Raw genomic sequence first — 19,581 nt, forward strand, 5'->3', positions numbered from 1 at the left:
TGCCAAGGACACTGCGCTATTTTTGATTCATGATGCATGCCAGTGAAAGACGCAAGCGATCTACACAACGGTCAAGAAAAAATGGCGGGTATTTTCTGCGACAATACCAATATAGCTGGGGTCTCACCACTTAGCCCCAGTCCTACTTGAGTGATTCGCTTCGAGACACCGCACGACGTTGCCGCCTGGCTGAAATGTCCCATACCAGTGGCCACCAATGAACCCTGACCGCTCCCGCTGAACACGTTACTAGCCATCATGGGCGTTGCTGCATAGTGGCGTCGATGAAGCGTGATCGTGGCCACCACCACACCCCGCACGAGGAGGGGGATGGACACGTACGCCGTCGTCACAAGGATGGCAACCTTCCTCTTTCGGCCGGGCCACACGCTGACGTCTGGCCGTTTGCCGCAGCGGATTGGCTGCGCTGATTGTCGGACCACCCCTGCTAGCGCTGGCTAGTTTGGGCAGTTCTACTCCGTGCGGGTAGAAGGGTTTCAACTTGAAAGTATGGCTTTGATCGACAAGAGGGGTTCTACCTTTTCCAACAAGATAGGCTTCATTTTCGCAAAGTATATATAATGAATGGACTTGTAAAACTTGTTAGAAAAAGGCCCTGTCTTCTTATTTGTTCTTTTGTTGGGAATCGCCTTTTCCCGCTAAGCGTCGCGCTGTGACTTTGACAAAGATGTTGCTGGGTTTACGACGTCATGCATAACAGGGCGTGGTATGTAGATGAGCTCAATCGTACTCACAGACCATTTTTAAGAAAAGAAAACATTCACTATTAAAACGTGCAGATGAGGCGGTAAGAAAAATTCATCTTGGGAGAGGAATGTGCGTCATTATATCTGCGACCAAGGTTCCTCTTCCTGTCCAGGCGCGCCTGACCTACCCTACGGTTCGACCGTGACGGACACTCTCTGCGCTACGGAGCACCTCCAGCGCTGAGGCTTCAGTCGCAGGACGATGACAAGGTGAGGTAGAGTTGGAATTTGCTAGAGTGTGCAAGACTGACTTTCGACGAGTTGACTGAAGTGGAGGGAAACATTTGCTGACAACGTCTAAGCCGCTGCACGTGGGGGTTTTGGTCACGACATCTCTCGAGTTGTATGCCAATTTTACAAAGCTGTTTTATCCAGTAATAAATCATATAGTTGACTACTCTTTACGTGTACGTGTAAGCTTTACCTTTCTGCAGCAGCCACCCTCCTTTCTTGATGAACAGTCTGGTTGCTAGTCGAGGCTTGCTGATGGTCCCTATCAGTGGTTTGATCGGATTACTTGGTGCCAGAGCGCTCAGCTGCTGAGACAATCATAAAGAAAAGAAGAAAAAGGGAGCGATTCTTCATCTTGTAAGACGTTTTGAATCTGCCCAATCAAGAGACGCATCCCGTCTGCGTCACCGCTGGAAGCCCCCTTTACCCTTGCCTCTTCTCGTTCCGTAACGCCGGCTGCGCTGCCTCGTCAATCGAGTTCGTCTCCGCCGCCTACACACCGACTTTCGCCAAATAGTAGGCTGGGGAATCTCGCGTTGCACAGAGCGACAATGTCGCCGTCTCAAGTCTATGCCGCTGAAGGCCTGCTGCTCCCTCGACCAGCGCCTCTGCTCCAACCGGGATTGTCACTGGCGAGCGCATCGATGCCCCAAAGTCACACGCCTCTAGACAGCTACAAAATTCGCGCAATGGCCGCTGAGATCGCCAAAGCCATTGCCTGGCTCGAAAGCATCGGCCTGGTGCATGGCGACCGGCGCCGTCCCAAGATGCTCCTCGATCAGCGCGGCCACCTCGAGCTGACCGATTTCCGACAGCTCTCGAGTTCCCGCCGCTTGCGGAGGCACCCCTGGAGCGCATGGCGATGAGATGCTGGATGGGTTTGCCTCGCTGGCAGGATCTGGCGCAGGAGGCGGTGCGGCTGGAGGGGGGACCGGAGCCGCGAAGCAAGGCACGAGGTTCGGGGATGAGTACGTGGACCAGGCGAAACGGCATTTTCAGAATCTTCTGGAGTAGGAGCTCGCTGACAAGGTGCCTCATGCGGATGTTGTCGCGGGCGAGGGAGCTAATCGCCAACCGAGGTATAGTCACAGCAATAATTCCTCGTGTGACGTCAAGCTTACTGCGTAAATCAGGCAATAAAACCCGAAATTGCTATCGTGATTGCAACGGTTTGTTTCCTGAGAGCTACTTGTAGTTATAACCGCGCTTCTTACACTGCCTATCAATGTGCCCGTGACAGTAAGAAAATGGCAGAACGCATGGCGGCAACAAAACAGGAGCGGGCGAGGGAACATCTAAAGAGATCGCTCGTATTATCTCAATATTTACGGAGCCTGCATGAAGACACAGAAACCCAGAGTCCAAGTGCCAGTAGGTCCATTGTGATACTACTCTGCCCATGAATACATCTTGGTCATGACTTGGGTTGCCGCTAGCCGGCACTGGCAATCGAACCGCAGCCTCACCGGCAACGCGGGTCGATCGCATGCCCTCCAAGTGAGAGCCATAGGCACAATAGTTACTCTACGAAACCTGAACCGTCGCTTCAATTACTCGATTTAGTTCCTTGCATCGTCCCGACGACGTACTCCGCACAACTGAGCCCTTTTCATCAAGTGGCCCAGAAAACATTGGCAACAAACCACAGCCAGTGGCATTGCACGAGAAGTTAACAGAGGGTAAAAAAGAGAGCGCGCATGATGAAAAAAAGATTCGTTGCTTTTTCCTCCTCTTTTCTCTCACATTTTCCAGATGTCGAAAATCTGACGGTAGGCACGAAAAACTCTGCGACCAACTGGGCTGCAGCCAATCATTTTACACCGTGGGCGCTCACAGGCTTCGTTGGCTTTTGCTCTTCCCTCTGCTAAACTCGTATGCCAAATCCTCCGCCGGCGCTGGATTTTTGCAGTATTGCGTCGTTTACCTCTCTGGCTGGCCGGTATCGGCCACATGCTCGTCCACTTTCCCTGTGTGAGTTTTGGTACGAGCTCGCTCACCAGCGACAAGCTCCATGCTCATCAGCAGGATAGGCCGTCGTGTGGTGTACTCGTAGAACCCTAATTATCATGAACAAACATTCAACACTATTACCAAATAACGTTATTGCGTAGACCACGTCACCACGAGTCGATAATTTCGACTGTCCAGGCTTACCACAGCGTGAGAGATGTGCTTGGAGCATCGCTGAGTCTGCAGACAGTGTATAAGTGAGATACGGTGTTTACGTGACCAAGCGCAACAGCTGTGCTCAATATTGCAACTCATCGCTTTTCAAGTTAAAAAAAAACTAAGCGCTAAAGGGGAGGCTGCAGATACGAGGCTCTTCGCAGGCAAACATGCACGACCGTTACATTGTGAACCTCGAGCCGACATGCTTTTCACCAGTCAATAATGGAGAAAAGCAATATTATGTAGTGATTCATCCCTGGTCGCGGCTCAAGTGGCTAGGAATTGCCCACAACAGAGCCTGCGCAATCGCACCGTGCGACCAAACACTCTGCTGTTGTGTATTGTGTAAGGGCTTGTATTCCACACCATGTAGAACCCGGGGAGCATCCAGCGTCGCGCAGAGGCATACCCTGTGGCAGCGTGACAAGGTTATGTTGAGACTACTGGAACTTGGAGGGGATATAAAACCAGCGCGATGCTGCCTATGGGTAGTTGGTGGACAGGTTCCCTTACCCAACAGAAAGCTTTCGAAGTTGACAAGATTTCATAAAGATTCACAAAATACAATTTCAAGAAAAGAAACAAGATTTTATAAACCTTCGCAAATTACACTCTGAAAAGATATGTCTAGAATTATGTCAGCCAACATCAGAGACAAGAAGCGACGCAAGACGGAGGCTCGCACTCCACCTTCTACGAGAAGCTCTGGTGCAAGCAAAGAAGATTTGCCGTCTCCTCCCAGCGCAGACCGGCCCGCATGGCTTCCCCCTCCCAAGGATTCTCTCGCGTCAGGGGTTCGAACACCGCAGTATCCTTTGTCTGGCTCCGAGGATTTGAATCCTCCGCCGACTCCAGGGTGTAGTGATTCTCCCTCGCCGAGTGAAGGAGCATCACGACCTGGCACTGGCGAGGTTCTGCGTCCCGAAAGACCTCAAGATCTAGGTATTAAACCTCCACCTTGTTTCTTTTGCTACAAGGTATGGAAGCAGACCTGGGACCGCGTCGCAGGCTGGGTTCCCGAACCCTATAGCCCATACATAGAAACCAAATTGTGCAATCAGTTTGGAGAAGGTGTATTGAAGCCTTCCTTCTGTGATTTGACCCCCATAGTCCATTTTACGCTGGGCAGAGTCTTACTGTGCAACGTTTGTGGTTGCGCCTTGCCCGCGCCCGAGGCGCAGGCAGGAGCGTTGTCTGATGGGGGAGAAGTAACGCGGCCTTTACCCCGTGCCGAAACCCCAGTTGTTCTAGAACCACGTTACGACTTGTCGGAATCATTTGCCCGTCTACTGGTAGCTGAGCGCCAACTCAGTCCAGACGTACGCATGATAGTACTGCCGCAGCAGGCCGGCACACGGCTGGACGGCCGCTCAGGCTCCTACAACGACCAGGAGCCTTTGCAAAATCTCAAAATGATTAGACAAACGTCCGAGCGCACGCATTTTGACTTGGACCTGGATTCGAGACGCGGTTGTCGCTTTTACTACGACGTGGGGAGCGATGACCTCATTGCTCTCAACGAAGGCAAAGAGAGTATCTGGCTCGTCGCGCTCAATGTAGGAGCCGCCACAGGGCCCAACCAGACCCTGTGCTTGGACCCTGGTGAGAAGAATCCCATCTCCCCGGGGTACTGGGGCATGATGGCATTTCTCGAAGAGGACGAGTCAGGGCCAGTGACGGCCGAAGAGGACGAGCCAAGGCCACTGATGGCCGAGTGCTTGCTGCTGCCTCGTCGATGGACTTTTCAGCAGTTTTCAGTACCGCTCGCTGGTCTTGTCACGCCGGGGGAGTCTCCGGCCGACGACGTAGCGTGGACAACGCAGGTATGTCTTTGAACTCTTTCCTAAACTGTTTTCTAGTTTAATCTTCAATGCTGACAAACAAGATCATCTGCTCGAACTTTGGGGATGGCGACAACCCTATGCTGAAAGTTGCACCCGCAACAATGGTGCGGATCAGGTTTCCCACGGCACCCGGCGAGCCAGAATCAACGGAAAATTTCGATATTACGAACATCGCAAACATTGCGACGCCGACAAGTCGAACGGGCATTCTTCATGCGCTTCACAGCAACATGGGAGAAGTGCACTCGGCTATGAAGATACTTAGAAGACACCCAGATCAGAAAGATCAGATACCATCCTTGGCGGATGATTACTCTTCGGAAGTGGTGTTCTCCTTGGCGTTGAAGGATCATGTGAGAGAGAAAAGCGCGGTCTTAAGACTATGCATTAGCTAATCCTTGACTAGCCCGGGTTTGTTACGTGTCTTGGGTTCGATGCTCGCTTCTTCGTGATTTACATGGAGCGCCTGGAAGAACATGACCTCGGACTGCACCAGGATAGAAATGGCATGTTTACAGGGTCATTGTCGTTCGCGGAACGAATACTGAAAGACACGGCTCGGAATCTTGCCCATCTCGAATCGGAAGGTTTTCTGCATAATGACATCAAGCCGCGGAACATGATTTTCCATCCCGAGCGCGGCACCCTGCTGATTGACTTTGGGCTTTGCACCTACGCGAACGATGGCCAGCCGGGCGGCGGGATCTACCCATACATTGCGCCAGAGATATACGAAGGAGTAGCTCCCTCCCCGGCAAGCGACATATACTCACTGGGCGTCACAATGCTGTATCTACTGGGGAAAACAGCCCTGCCCGAAAGCCTCGGGCCAGGCTGGAGAGTAAAAAACCCCGGCCCGCGCTACTACCGTTGGCGCAGCGAGGTTGAAACGATGCGGAGTAGCCTTCGCGGTACCATGGGGGCAATCGTGAAGCAGATGCTAGGAAGACGTGCAAGAACACGCATAACGGCTCGTCAGATCCTGGAACAGCTCAGGATAGCAGAAGAAGAGAGACAAGGAGAAGAGGAGAGACGAGCAAAAGACAAGAAGAAGGAAAAAAACAAGAAGCGACCAGACACTGGACGCAGATAGAACAAGAACTCATGAGCTAGATAGCGAGAATTAAACAGATTGTTTTCACTGACCATCTTAAATAATCATTATGAGTTTAAAATCCTTTGATGACTACTAATACATAGCCGCAAGCCACGCAGTAAAGTTCGCACCATGCTGTCGAGCACCCACTCTCTAAAGCGCCTTTTCTGTATTATGTTTTTATTCGCAGCTACCAAAGAATACTAATGTCTGTTCGCAAGCAACACTGTAAAATCCGCAACACACGCTCATACCTGTGATTCTAGAGCCGCTCTTCAATATTACGCCTCCCTTTGCCGCTATTGAGCGGCTCCGTCGACTGCGTCTCCTCATGCCCATGACTACAGAGCTCCTTGTCCGCTGGCCCGTTATCCCGAACCCAGCCGAGTTCCTCGTAATAAATACGCGCAGGTCGGCTGAAACCTTTCCCGCTGAAATCATCTTCATATGGTGCGTGTCCGCTCGCCTGGCTTGAAACCCGACTCGGAGGTGTCGGGTAACCACCTCGTGTTTTCCACTTGCCAATTACATTCGCATTGCCGTTGTCGTCGCTATCTGACGAGTCATCATCCTCGCCGCTGCTGGTAGATATTATGGATGAGAGAGCATCCGAGTTGATCGGTTCTTCAGACGGGCTTGCTCGCGGTGAAACAGCTGGGAGCTCCTCCTCGTGGCCACTTTCGGCGTCTAAATGCCGATGACTACGTTTTCGAGTTTTGTGCTTTCGATCAAAGAGCTTCATTTCGCCGCTGATCTTGCCATTGAAACTGCCGTGGTCGTCTGAATTATAATCCTCGTCGCTACTGGTAGATATTGCGGATGAGGATGCTCCAGGGTTTGTTGTCCCTTCAGGTAGACTTTCTGGCCGTGGAACGGATAGGAGCGTCTCCTGTTTGCCACCTTGTGCCTCTGAATCCTGATTATTGCGCTTTCGATTATCGCGCTTTCGATTATTGAGTTTTCGGTCAATGAGCTTTCTCTTGCTGCTGATTCTCGCATGGAAATTGCTCTGATCGTCTGCATCATAACCCTCGTCGCTAGTGAAAGGTGTTGCGGATGAGGAAACTCGCAGGCTTGCTGGCTCTTTAAGCGGACTTGCTAGCGATATCACCGCCCGTCGCTTCTCCTCGCGGCCACTTTCGGCCTCTGAATCCTGAGGATCGCGCTTTCTCTTTCGGCTCCTTGTCGTATTGGAGTCGCTTTCAATGTTTGAAACGTAACCCGCGTCGCTGCTCGTAGATATTGCGGGGGAAGCTCTATGGCTTGTTGCCTTTTCCGGACTTGTTCGCGGTGGTCCAGCTCGCCGCTTCACCTCGCGGCCACTTTGGGCCTCTGAATCATGAGAATCGCGCTTTCTCTTTCGGCTGCTGCCTGCATTGAGAGCACCGTCGTTGATCGAAGTGCTCCCGGCGTTGCTGTTTGGGGACCCTGTTGATGAGGAGGCTTCAAGAACTTTTGGCGTTTCAGACGGGCTTGCTGACGGCGTTGTAGCCCTTCGCTTCCTTTTGAAGCCATTCTCAGCGTCTTGCTCTTGATGACTGCGTTTTCTCTTCCCGTCGCCCATGTAGTCCTCGCTTGCGCGGATCTGGTCGGCTGGCGGCGGTGAGTCATATGATTGGGCTGGGGAAAGCCGCGCCGATATGGCGTCGACTTCGAGACTGAATCTTTCGCGGCGCTCCTTTTTCCTTTGTTCTCTTTTCATCCTTCTTTCTTGCCTCTTCTCCCTGTACTGCTTCCTCCATGCTCGGTTTTCTGTTGGCAAAGAAAGTTAGCTTGTGGAAACTGGCGGCTGAGTTTATACTGACCACGCCTGCATTCTTGCCTCGCCTGCTCCTTGATTTCCGTCATCGTCTGAAATACCCTTGCCGTCTCAAAAAGGGATGGATCCCTCCACAGGTGAAAGAGCGACATGCCCAGCGATTTGAGATCCTCGCTGCGTGGCTGGCAAAACCACTCAACACCCCCGTCCATGTCGTTGATGGCAGTAACGAGTTCATCAAACCTCTTCTTCTTGCGTTCTTCCATGTGCTTGTATAGATCTTGAACAGTGGCAGACTTTCGCATGAGTTCAACCACGTCCGCATGCCAAGCTTCCATGTCGAGGATCGGCATGGGAGTCGTGTTGAAGCGCTGGTACAGAGGGCCCCAAAGTGCTGTCTCATCTAGACCCTTGAATTTTCTGAACGGCAGTTTATAGGCGCTGCGGTCCCACCATCTGCGCTCGTCCCGACAGTCTTTGAAGACGCGAGTGGGCTTTTCAGGGTTTCTCCACGGCATTCTCTTGAATTTCGCTCGAACGTTGACGATTTCGCAGGTGATGATGCTTGAAGTAGAATGCTGACCTTCACGCGCTAAATTGAGGGGGCTAAGGCATGCAATATTATAAACTGTGGGAAATGTGGTTACACAGGCGCAGCGAAGTGTCATACCCAACCCCTGCGACGTGTGACCACCTGTACTGTAGCATCTACCACTCGAGAATGTGGTGCGCTCGTCCTCACTCGAACAGCAACCTTATATATTCTTCCGAGAAGTAGAGTCAGAGAGAAGCCAGATTTCTCTGGATCCCTTAATTTCATCTCGTCGCGAAGACTGATGGCATTGTTGAGCAATGGCCGGGCTTTATTGCGTGCGACACAATTCGAACGCTGTACGACCAAGAGTAGCGTCGCTTGCCAATGCCCTGGGCGCACTTGCCTGTTTTTCCCTGTTCATTTTGTCTCGGATGAGTCAACAAGAGCCTATCTGGTGATAAGGTTCCGCTTTGTGTGTGTCGCGCCACATGTGAAATCGCGATCGCGCTGGTCTGTACGGACACCTGACAAGTTATTTGGCGACAATTTCGGCACAGACTATGAAGTCTGGTTCAAAATGGCATGTTAGTAGCGAAGTACATGCATCACGTCGGAGAGGTCATGGCACAATGCTACAAGGGAGAGAGGTTTTCTTTGTTGCCCAGCCTCAGTTCACCAGGATGACTTTTTTGATCATTTTTATTCCTTATCAATGGTAAAAACTCTTGTCAGTCTGGTAATAGATGACAGTTTCGGTCAAAAACAAAGGCCCTACATGGCAGAAGTGTAAGCAATCACCTACAGTACAAGGAGCTACATGGCATTGCCCACCAGCGCTGGGCGCTCGGGGTCAGCCGTCAATAATTCAGTCGTGCTATTGGCGATGAGGGCTTGGCACGGATGACTTGGCCAATTAGACATTTTATATTTTTACCACACTAACGGGACCATATTGCGCCTTGCGAGACAATACGAAGCTACACACGCGGCGATCAGCCGGTCAGCAAGCGGCCTGACGCAGGGGCAGCCACCTTGACGATCAAGGCTGCTGTGAGAATCGAAGAACGGCCTCAACATATCTTCCTTCTTTGTAGTGACGGCGCACGCAGTCTGGATTGAGCGATAAAGGGCAGTGCGCGACGAGCCAGCGATGCCAGTGTGCAAAGTGTTGGGTGTGCTCTGCAAGACGTATAGATCCGTGAGCAAGTGGTAGATTTGATGAGATTGAATTGCAGAGAGTGGCATTTTATGGATTGGTCGCAGAATCTTAATCCGGTGGCAATGGGCAGTCGCAAAAGAGGACGACGGCCGTGTCGCACAACGCGGCTGGACTTTTGGCTACATTACGTGCGGGTAGCAGAGTTACCGCGTGATAGATCAGACGTCGGCTCTTCGCCGTTGCATTTCTAGTGCTTTGTTTGATACACATGATGCCGCAGCAGAAGCGAGAGCACACCGAACAAAATAAACACAGGCTCGATGAGGACATGTATTTGCGCCATCAGTAGCAACGGCCAATTCCACAGGAAGGAACGCAGACGTAATTGTGATGGGATTGCCAATTCAATGTTGACATGTATGTATAGTTATCAAAAGAAACGGCTATTACAGCAAAGAAAAAAGTTTGAAAGCCCAGGTGCGTGTCCGTGCCGCCGCACATGTGATCCAGGCCTGTGCTATTTGTTACAAAAAGTGACGATGCATCCCATACTCCCATCTCCCACTCGCTCTCTCGAAAAAGCCAGCCCGATAATCTCTATTAAAAAAACCCCATATTATTTGTTCCGACAAACGCCATTCTTCTTCTCCCGCATCACCGTCCCCCCAACGGCTCCACACTCTTCACCAGATCCGTAATCGTCACAATCTTGTACCCATCCGCCAGCAGCTTCGGCAGCACCATTCTCAACATCGGCGCCGTCCACTCCCTCCGATCATGGCATATGATGATTGCGCCCGGATGCGCCATGCTCAGTATATGCTTGGCATTCCGCTCCGGGTTGCGAATCTGCGGATCGTGCGGATAAATGCTCCCCAGCGTGATTCTGTACCCGCGATTGCCCAGCATATCCCGCATCTTGTTGTTGAAGAAGCCCGACCCGGGCCTAAAGTAATTGTTCGGCAGGATCTTGCCCTCGGCCGCATACGCCGCCACCAGCTTCTCCTTGACCTCGCCCACCTCCCGTTCCAGCTGCTCCAGGCTCAGACTTTTCGACGGCACGTCGTGCATCGCGTGGTTCCCCAGCTCGTGGCCCTCTGCGACGATTTTCCTGAGAGTCTGCTCCCGGCCCTCTACCTGCGCGCCAATGACGAAAAAGGTCGCGTGCACGTCAAACTCGCGCAGCACGCCCAGGATCTCGTCGGTGTGGGCCGAGGGCGCGTCGTCGAGGGACAGCGCCATCATCTTGGCCGTCGTCGTCTCCTCGAAGAGCACGTCGGGGTAGCGCGCGCGCAGGTAGCCGAGGAGGAAGCGCGGCGGCTTGTACACGCAGTAGAGCGAGTAGAGCGGGATGAGGAGCAGCACGCCGAGGACGGCGAGGACGGCGAGTGTGGCCATGCGGTTGCGGCGGACGTGCCGCCGGAACTTGGTCGGCAGGCGGAAGAAGGGTATGCGGGGCATTGGATATGCGCGTGTGTTTGTGTGTGTTGCGTGCGGTGTGTTCTTGTATGTTGAGACGAATCGGTGTTCGTGTGTTGCGACGGTTTGTCGGGTCGAGCTGGCGGCGCAGCTAGGTATCAAGTTCTATCACCGGGACATGCTCCTGTGTCGCGCGCTCGTAGATGAATTAATCGGGTATCGGTTCGCTGGTAAAGGAGTGGCAGGTTGACTTAGGATATCACGTTAGGGTATAATAGCGAGATGGTCGCAGTTGACTGTTTGTCCCCCTTTCCAGCGTCGAAGAAAAACCTCCTGGTTCGTCCTTTTCTTAGCTACCCGTTTTCGGTGGAGACTGAAAAGGGATCTGGACGGGACTCCATCCCCTGTATCTGGCCCGCGACTACAGGGGTCTCCAGGCGTCGCCCAGGCTAGTCAAGTAAGCGTAAATGAAGGCGTGTCTCACGGCCAGCAGCGCAGATAAATCCGTGCAGCCTTGAGTATGTGGCTGCATGGCAATTAATTACTCTAAAAGATCTGCACAGAATACGTCTGGCGAGATGGCCGGCGAATGAAGTCGAGATTGCTACGGCTCGCACCGGACTACACGGGAAAGTCAGCAAGGCTGCGTGCCGGGAATGATGCATTTGTTTGCTTTCCCGAAATAGTGTGGACCTACGGAGTATCTAGAGTTGAATTAGATTTATACACTTGGTGCTTGGGGCAAAGCATCGTGCTCGTCGACCGGGCGTTGTGCGTTGGGCCACTTACACGGGCCTTGTCGGGCCACACCGGCGCGCGACGCCGTGCCGCGACACCAACCACTATTTGTTTCTGCGTACTAGAAAACGGCGAGCCTGAGCTATATGTCGCTTTGCAATAAAGAAGGCGACGATAGTACTGGCTACACGCCACGGCTGCATGGATCATGCCACTATTGGGCTCATCGTGTCACATTGGGTCCAGGGCAGAGTACTGGTGTAGTGTAAGCTTCCTAGCGATCCGAGTGGCAAAGGGAGTTTCAACGCTGATTCGTCGCCGAGACGGAAAGCCCATCGAAAGCTGGTATAAGCGATAGCCCAAAGTCTGACGTGCGTGATTTTACTGCCGTGTCGTCACCGGTTTAGACTTTGGGTGTGCATCTACGGGTACTGGGGCAGCTGGGCCGATCGAACAGCCTGTCAGGGCGCCACCTCGTAGCCGTGGCTACATGCGTTGTTTGTAGAGCCAGAAAAATCATCCCAGAAGGGACATTCCAAAGGAACAGGAAAAGGAATCGAATAAAGTACACAGCAAAGACCAGGGATATTTAGTCACCAAGAGAAAAGATATACAAGGCTCTGTCACGGTCGCCATTTACAGTTTCGTGGTTGCCTGGACCGGTATCGGAGGGTGGTGCAGCACTGCCCGAGGTTCTACTTTTCCCAGCTGAAAAAGGAATCGGCAGCATCATACAGCCAGAGAAACACCAAGTTCTCTCTGCAACGACGTCAAGGGGACCAGTGTTTGGCGTATGCCAAGGGTGATTGTATTCAAAGTCCAGGTGGCGGTCCTGGACGGGGGAAGTTGGCCAGCCTATATCTGCGGCGGCGGGAACAAGAGAAAAAAGCAGGCAAGTGGTGCAGGTAGAACATGAACGCTAATTTATCATCAAGTATTCGTCAGGGTGGGAAAGGGTTCGTTTCGGCCGCGTGTCAGAGACGGGTAAAGTTGACGTGATACTGGGCGTGTGTTAGCTTGGCTGGAGCGTGCAAGAGAAGGACTGGGATGTTGGCTTACCAGGCCCAACGTTTTGCGGCCACCGCGGATGTGGTGAATGTAGCGATCAATGACTGGGCCGGTCAGTAAGCTACCAATGATCAATGCCGGAAAGAGCAACTCACGCATCCCTTCACCGCGCTGTGCGAAATGGGCCTCTTTGCTGTCCCAGCCGATCAGCATGCCCGCCGAGAGCCCGACGGGCGGCGCCACGCCGTCGTGGACGACGGGCAGCCACTGGCCGTACGAGAGCGCGTGATAGCCCGGCACGCCCGGCTCCCGGTCAAAGAGGCGCGTAAACGGCTTGAGCCTGTCCTCGACGAAGCCCGGGTCGGCGTCGAGCGCGGTGACAATCTCGGTGCAGGGGCTGTTGAGCGAGGCGGCGATGCTGCCGTGCAGGTAGGCGCGGGAGCTGGCGTACGTGTCGGCGACGGCGCGCAGCGAGTTGAGCCAGCGGGCGTACGAGGGCGAGGCGAGGAAGGCGTCGAGGGCGGCGCCGGTGGCCCAGCGGACGACCCAGACCCAGCGGCGCGAGTCCTCGAGCTGGTAGCCGAGATACGAGGCGCGCGCGCCGGGCACCGCCTGCAGCTTGGCGGCGACGTCGAGAAAGGCCGATGGCGGCGCGGGCGGCGAGTACGGCGGCGAGAGGTCCGGGCGGAAGGTGACGACGGAGAGCTGGGTGACTTCGCAGGTGGCCATGATTGAGAAGAGCAGGAGAAGTGTAGAAAGGCAAAAAGAAGAAGAAGAAAATAGAATAATAAAAAGGTTTCGAGGAAAAGAGGACGAGGAGAGTAAAAGAGGTGGGAAGGTGAGAGGCGACGGCGTGGGGGGGGGGGAGGAGTGAGGCGGGTGGTGTTGGTATAGGAATGTAAGCCCCAGGATACGGAGAATTGTATACCAATGGAGCAAGAAAGAGCCGTGAGAGAGAGAAGAAAGCAAAACGAAAAACGGCCCCGGTGTGGTTATGGAGATTGGAGGGTCCTCCTAGTTTCTTGGTCCGATCCTCTTATTAGTGAATTGGTAGCATAAGAAGCGGAGAGTGAGAGGGAGAGGGAGCGGAAAACGGAGGGGAGGAGGAAGAAAGGCGAAAAGGTAGAAAAAGACGCGGTTGTGAGGATGGCGGTACTACCAGGATAGATATATACCCCGTCCCAGTGTTTTCTCTGCCTAAAACTAAGGCCCAGGAGTCATGGGCAAAATACAAAAGGGCCTTTTTTTTTTTTCCTTCTTTAGTTGGTTCGTGGAGTGTACTGGTAAGCCGTCCACCTGCCCGATTGGCGCAAAGCCTTTTTCTTTGCCCGCCCTCACGAGGCAACCGGCCGATGCGCGCTCAAGAATATGGAGCACTTTGGGTTCCGGTGTTCGGGGGGTGTGGATGGGTGGGTGGGTGGTGGTGGTGCGGAATCGCGCTGGGCTGTGTTGTGTAGCTTTTTTGCATATATACCAGTAGAACGGCCAGTGTGGGTAAGGGTGGCAAAGGTAGTAGGAGCGGCTTTTATTAAACGAGACGACAAGTAGCATGCTGTTTGTAGTCCGTACGCATCCTGGGTGCTGTTGGACGAGGGCCGGCGTTTGCGTTTGGCCGAGCACGTGTCGGACGTGCGGTGCTGTGCAACACCAACGAACAAATTGGACAGCAGCACCTACAGAACACGATAATGTTTAGGAATTGCAGGGCCGCTTATCTGTTCAGATGGCCAGATCAAGCAACCGATAAAGCATGTCGATTATCGAGCTTTTGTTATCTGCAATCTGTGCTTTTTGGATAGTTGTGCTAGGAGCCTATTATTAGTGCTTGTTCCGCGCCTCGGTCCAACGACAGCGACCCCCCCCCCCCTTCCGGCGTAATGACCCTTTGGTCGCACCACCCAAGAGGCCGATCCCGGGGCAGAGGGGCCCGGCGCCTAGCTATTTGGTGTGGAGAAGAAGCGGGTGGGTGGTAATACGTTACAGTTGCCTCCCAGGTCCAGTGTTGTCTGTTTTTTTTTTTTTTTTTTTTTTTTTTTTTTTGAAAAATCATTTTACTCTTTACCAGTAAATAGATCATGTGCTATATTCTTCTCTGTCCTGAATTCCATCATCCAATCCTTTGTGGGCGTTTGATCTGTCGCGTTGCACTGCTTCGGACGTAGTTAGTGGGAAAAAGTGGTGGCGGCGCCAGACCACTGGCCCAAAAGAGCAAAGAGCCCGTCCAGCCTGCGCCGGAGCGGCTGTCGGAGCCGGTCAGATTTTTTACAGGCTCTTTATTACAGGCAGCAAGAAGAAAAAAAAATAGGTTACTCTGGCAGGGCCGCCCCCCTCCACACACGGTTGACTAGCGCCACCGAGTGAGCCGAATCTATCCTTCTCTTGCCATGCCCACCCCGGGCCATGCCTTATAGACCGCCCTGCTATAACAGTCTGCTGGATGATTTCGGAGAGAAAGAAGAAGAAAATCGCTCGTAGTCATTTAATTTCCGAGCGTCATGGCAGGAAAAGTAATAGTCCAGCGGAGAGGCATTTTCCCTGCATTTTTCCCGTTTGCCATGTGTTTGCGTTGGCAGCCTGCCACGTCCTTCTTCACCACCCGTGGGGGGGGACTGCCAGCACTCACGCCAACTACCTTGCCTAAGGTACCTTACCTACCTAGGTATGTACCTAAAGTTAAAGAGGAGGCCTGCTCGCCTGCCAATGCCTGCCAGCTGTTCATGCGCGCAGCACGCACATCAAACGTTTTTTCTTTCTTTTCTTGCTGCACCACACACGCACACCACCACCACGGCAAACTACTGGAAGCCCAGCCTGCCTGCTGCATCAGACACACACCTGGTTCATTCCCGCCCGCTACGTCATGATCCACGCAAGCCTCACTTGGCACGCTTCTTGTCTCATTCACCCTACGGGAACGATCAAAACAGCCAGTAAAAAGAGGCATGCGTCAAGTTGGAGGTATTCACAGTCGTCATGACATCCGTGGCAGCCACCCGTCTGCCTCACATCCACACAACACAACGGGCAAATCGCCCCATACGAACTAGCGCCATCGCTTCACAACCACACTTTGCTGCTGCTGCTGTTGCTGCTGCATGTTTCTGTGCAACACTACACCACCACACCTACAAATCACTCGTCTGTAGACATCACTACCCCGTATTGTAACAGATCAACTTTCCTACGAAATCTGTCCCCCTTACATTTCAACTGCCGGGGGTCTTCTCCCACCTCGCCTTCTCACTGTTGAACAAAACGTCTCGCCGACATCGGCTTCAAAGGGCCTCTCCCCCACAATCGACCCCTCCAGCAGGGCTCGGTGCAATCCGATTGTCTTTCCACCCGCAAAGACCATCGATTCATTTGTCCTGCAACGACGTCCAATTTTAGCCAAATTATCGGTGGTGGCCTTCATCACAAAAGCCTCCTCGCAGACAACAATGGGGCGATCCCGACCGCGGGGTGACAAGCTCTGGGTTATACATCTAGTACATCACCCATTATGACACCCCGTTTCGTAGCCGTAAGTATAATATTAATAACACTTTTGAATTAATACATTCTAAACTGCGCTGAGAAAACCAACCCCTTTTACGTCCTAACCAGCCCCAGCTCGTGCAAAACTCCCGCACATTACTCATCAAGAGACTGGCATCCTTGGCAACGAGCCATCTCATTGCTGCAGCGCACCCATCACAAATCCTCCAGGAGGCATGCGTCTCCAAGAGTATCCCACAAAGGCCGATGACTTTCTCACTTCCATCACCGCATCCTTGATCTTGGCATCTCGCAGCAACACGTCGCGTGGCCTTTTTCGCTGTCGCCGTCCATACAGTCGGAGGAAGCGCTTCAACATTTGTCTTTCTCCCTCCGACAAGTCGGGCGAGTGTTCCAGTTCATAGTCAATCATTCGAAGGCTGGCAGAGTTATGCGGCTCTGCCACAAGCCCTACCGCCACTTGTTGTACATACGGACGAAAGTCTCGCAGAATGTGCCGCACTTCCTCCTGGCTCGGCGCAACACCCAGGTTCGACTCAGACCAGTCGTCGGGAGTCTCCGAATCCTCAAAATAATGCGCATCTTCAGGACTGGATATGTTTGGCACAAACGGCGGTTTCATGCTCATGATTTGCTCCCAAGCAAAATGCTTAAACCATCTATGGTCTTTGATGTCCTCGGCATCATCCGGAAACACGTGTCGGCCAAAGAGATTCGTCATTCGATTCGGCCCGGGCGGGCATCGGTCTTTGTGCTGGTACCTCTTCGAACAGATTCGGTTTTCCTTGTCGGTTATAAGCCAGTAGAGCAAGTCCTTGCATCGATCACTGACGGCCGGTCTTGCTGGAAAACAAAACATCTCCTTGTGCCTCTTTGACACGGTTAGTCAAGTTCGTCTTCTTGCCAGGGCTGCTCACCGTAATATTCTGCTTCGTTTCTTTCCTGCCCTTCCCTGCTCCAAACGGCGTGAAGCCATAAAGACACTCAAACAGGATGATGCCAATGCTCCACTAGTCGCATCTTCCGTCGTAGCCTCCGCCGGCAATCACCTCCGGTGCCATGTATTGGCTCGTGCCCACGACCGAGTAGGCAGTAGCGCGACACCTCGTGCTACCTCTGGGATTAAAATGACTTAAGTCGCCATAGGCAGTTTGGAAACCTTTGTTCTGTTCGTTTTGCGAAAGCTTCTTGGAGCGCGTCTTGCCGTCGTCTTCTTTGTCGTCTGTTGCCGACAGCCGAAAGTGCTGAAACAAAGAATGCCGGTGCCAGCTGTAAAACGCCGCGTCATGCGACCAGTGGCCATCAAAGGCAAGGCCAAAATCAGAAATCTTTAAATGGCCGGAAGGTGATATCAGAAAGTTGTCTGGCTTGATGTCTCGGTGGATAAACTTGAGTCGATGCGTCTCTTCCACAGCCAAAATCATTTCCGCAATGTAAAATTGAGCAATCGTCTCGTGGAGCACGTTCTCTCGCATAAGCATTCCGAGAAAGTCTCCTCCAGGCATATACTCCATCACGAGATACAAGTTGGTAAAGTCCTGGAAGCTGGTCACAAGTGGTACAACCCTAGGAAGGTAAGCTTCATCAACACCAACTCAAGGTGGACCTACCAATTTGATCCCTCCGCTGCGACAAGAAAATCACGCTCTGCACGTAAATGTCCCTCTTGGCTGCTCAAAAGCATTTCAGACTTTCGGATGACCTTCATGGCGAAAACTTGCGAAGGCACCAAAGGGCCTGTCTTTTTCTCGCGAACCAGTCGCACTACCCCAAAGCTCCCTTTGCCCAAGACTTGGACCGGCTCGAAGTTTTGCCAAGAGTGCGCATTATTTCTCATCCTTCGTCGCGTCTGGCTGTGGGCTTTGAGGGCACGGCACTGGCGAAGGTAGCATGATTCTTGGTGAAAAAATGCCTGGCGGATGGCTTCTTTTTCCTGAAGTGACAATTGCGGGCGGTAGTAGAGCTGGGTTTCTAAATAATGTCGCCGGTGGAACCGAGAATTTGGCATATTGAGTAGCTCGTTGTAGTATGATTCCATACTGATCTTGACCGCAGCTGCCTTCTCGGTCGTCAGAATCGTGGGCTTAAAGGTATCGTGGCCTGACTCCTTTATCGTAGTCAAGGTTTCCGGGTTCGACTTGGCACGCAGAAATCGGTGAGTGCTTCGACGTTTCACTACGTCTTTGCTTGAATTAGATGTAAACGACTCCACTGAGACCTTGCGAGAAGAGTCATTATCGGCGGTAGTCTGATTGACTGTACTGTTCGCCGATGGCATCCGCGGCGTGGCTCCTACTTGAGAGTGCATGCTATTGAGAGCTTGCGCCGAGCTGCGTCGCCCTCTGCTTCGTAGCGCGCCATGGCGAAGAATGACCGTAGTACTGGGTGTGATACCAAAGGTGTCGAGTCGTAGCCGTTTCACCAACTCGGCCGGTGTCATGGCCCTTTCCTTGCCTGCGAGCGCCAAATCTTGAATGCCATTGTTTCGTTTGATGGGCACCAATTGGGCATCTTCTGGTCGGTAATCGACCGTAGTCGAGTGGTGTGAGCCTGCTACGCTAGTTAGCTTCACCCTATCTTATTAATCGGCACCCCTTACTTTTGCCAATGCCCTTGATTGCTCCTCTTAGATCCGACCATACCCGGGAGCCGGCACGTCGCAGCTTGAGCATGTCCGAGTCCACAGGGACCAGGCTGCAATTCGGCGAATCTGAACGGTTTGGCTCCGTAGCCTCCATCGCGATGAATAATAAATATGGCTTGGGATGAAAGAATTGTGTTGAGCGACCGTAGTTTAATCAACCGTGGCCCAAGCCCGCCATGCGCCAACTGCTGGGCAGTCCTGGCACGATGGACTATAACTGTTCAATAAAAAGGAATGACGATATAATTGGGATGATATGAAGAAGACGAAGTAGTCTGTCCCTGATTATATTACGGAGTAAGTGGTGACGCGCGAATGGCTCGTGGAGGAAGGAGCTGTGTGTTGCTTTTGCGTGTGGCGGGGCCGTGGCAGAGTACAGGATGCCGATCGCACAGTTCACATGCAACAGACGCGACAAATCAACAGATAAAAATTTTTCAACATGTAAATTCAACTTTTATTCATGACGGCATGCGTCTAGACAAGGCTAGCCGTAAGCTGCCGTACTATCAGGATAGATCGTACACAAAGTAATGACTTATACGCCAACCCATGCAATGCAGGTCCTCACCTCGACACCGCCTTGGGGCCTTGAAGCCCTTCGATCGAAATGCCAGGCTCTTGATCGCATGATAGATAACAACATGTAAACTCCAAAGCCCGAAACTGTCCGGCCCAAACTCAGCTGTTCTAGTCTGAGAAGGCTAAAATACA

The 19,581-nt window shown here is 52.6% G+C and overlaps 7 protein-coding genes across 8 annotated transcripts; 3 read left to right on the forward strand and 4 right to left on the reverse strand.

Moving 5' to 3' along the window:
* Positions 1-81: 81 nt before the first annotated feature.
* Positions 82-1,321, forward strand: LMH87_005027 (uncharacterized protein; the record flags this gene model as incomplete). The annotated part of the gene is made up of 7 exons (XM_056202670.1): positions 82-88; positions 665-727; positions 801-808; positions 863-901; positions 966-977; positions 1,070-1,174; positions 1,268-1,321. 7 exons carry the CDS (start codon positions 82-84, stop codon positions 1,319-1,321), a joined length of 288 nt encoding a protein of 95 aa, XP_056058202.1.
* A 228-nt stretch (positions 1,322-1,549) lies between these two features.
* On the forward strand, positions 1,550-1,864 carry LMH87_005028 (uncharacterized protein; the record flags this gene model as incomplete). The annotated part of the gene is made up of 1 exon (XM_056202671.1): positions 1,550-1,864. One exon carries the CDS (start codon positions 1,550-1,552, stop codon positions 1,862-1,864), a length of 315 nt encoding a protein of 104 aa, XP_056058203.1.
* Positions 1,865-4,492: 2,628 nt separating this feature from the next.
* LMH87_005029 (uncharacterized protein) lies at positions 4,493-6,104 on the forward strand (the record flags this gene model as incomplete). 2 transcript variants are annotated; one of them, XM_056202672.1, is made up of 3 exons in its annotated part: positions 4,493-4,990; positions 5,053-5,364; positions 5,418-6,104. In XM_056202672.1, the coding sequence occupies 3 exons, from the start codon at positions 4,493-4,495 to the stop codon at positions 6,102-6,104; spliced, it is 1,497 nt and encodes a 498-aa protein (XP_056058205.1). The 2 variants fall into 2 exon arrangements, with proteins under 2 accessions (XP_056058205.1, XP_056058204.1); XM_056202673.1 differs by lacking the exons at positions 5,053-5,364; positions 5,418-6,104 and having other exon boundaries at positions 4,493-5,002.
* Positions 6,105-6,369: 265 nt separating this feature from the next.
* Positions 6,370-8,384, reverse strand: LMH87_005030 (uncharacterized protein; the record flags this gene model as incomplete). The annotated part of the gene is made up of 2 exons (XM_056202674.1): positions 6,370-7,700; positions 7,913-8,384. 2 exons carry the CDS (start codon positions 8,382-8,384, stop codon positions 6,370-6,372), a joined length of 1,803 nt encoding a protein of 600 aa, XP_056058206.1.
* Positions 8,385-10,214: 1,830 nt separating this feature from the next.
* Positions 10,215-11,021, reverse strand: LMH87_005031 (uncharacterized protein; the record flags this gene model as incomplete). The annotated part of the gene is made up of 1 exon (XM_056202675.1): positions 10,215-11,021. One exon carries the CDS (start codon positions 11,019-11,021, stop codon positions 10,215-10,217), a length of 807 nt encoding a protein of 268 aa, XP_056058207.1.
* A 1,670-nt stretch (positions 11,022-12,691) lies between these two features.
* LMH87_005032 (uncharacterized protein) lies at positions 12,692-13,454 on the reverse strand (the record flags this gene model as incomplete). The annotated part of the gene is made up of 3 exons (XM_056202676.1): positions 12,692-12,718; positions 12,777-12,829; positions 12,881-13,454. The coding sequence occupies 3 exons, from the start codon at positions 13,452-13,454 to the stop codon at positions 12,692-12,694; spliced, it is 654 nt and encodes a 217-aa protein (XP_056058208.1).
* A 2,944-nt stretch (positions 13,455-16,398) lies between these two features.
* Positions 16,399-18,961, reverse strand: LMH87_005033 (uncharacterized protein; the record flags this gene model as incomplete). The annotated part of the gene is made up of 5 exons (XM_056202677.1): positions 16,399-17,094; positions 17,141-17,175; positions 17,338-17,789; positions 17,834-18,776; positions 18,823-18,961. The coding sequence occupies 5 exons, from the start codon at positions 18,959-18,961 to the stop codon at positions 16,399-16,401; spliced, it is 2,265 nt and encodes a 754-aa protein (XP_056058209.1).
* Between the last annotated feature and the right edge of the window lie 620 nt (positions 18,962-19,581).

Source organism: Akanthomyces muscarius, chromosome 1 (genome assembly GCF_028009165.1).
Source record: "Akanthomyces muscarius strain Ve6 chromosome 1, whole genome shotgun sequence".
NCBI lineage: Eukaryota > Fungi > Ascomycota > Sordariomycetes > Hypocreales > Cordycipitaceae > Akanthomyces > Akanthomyces muscarius.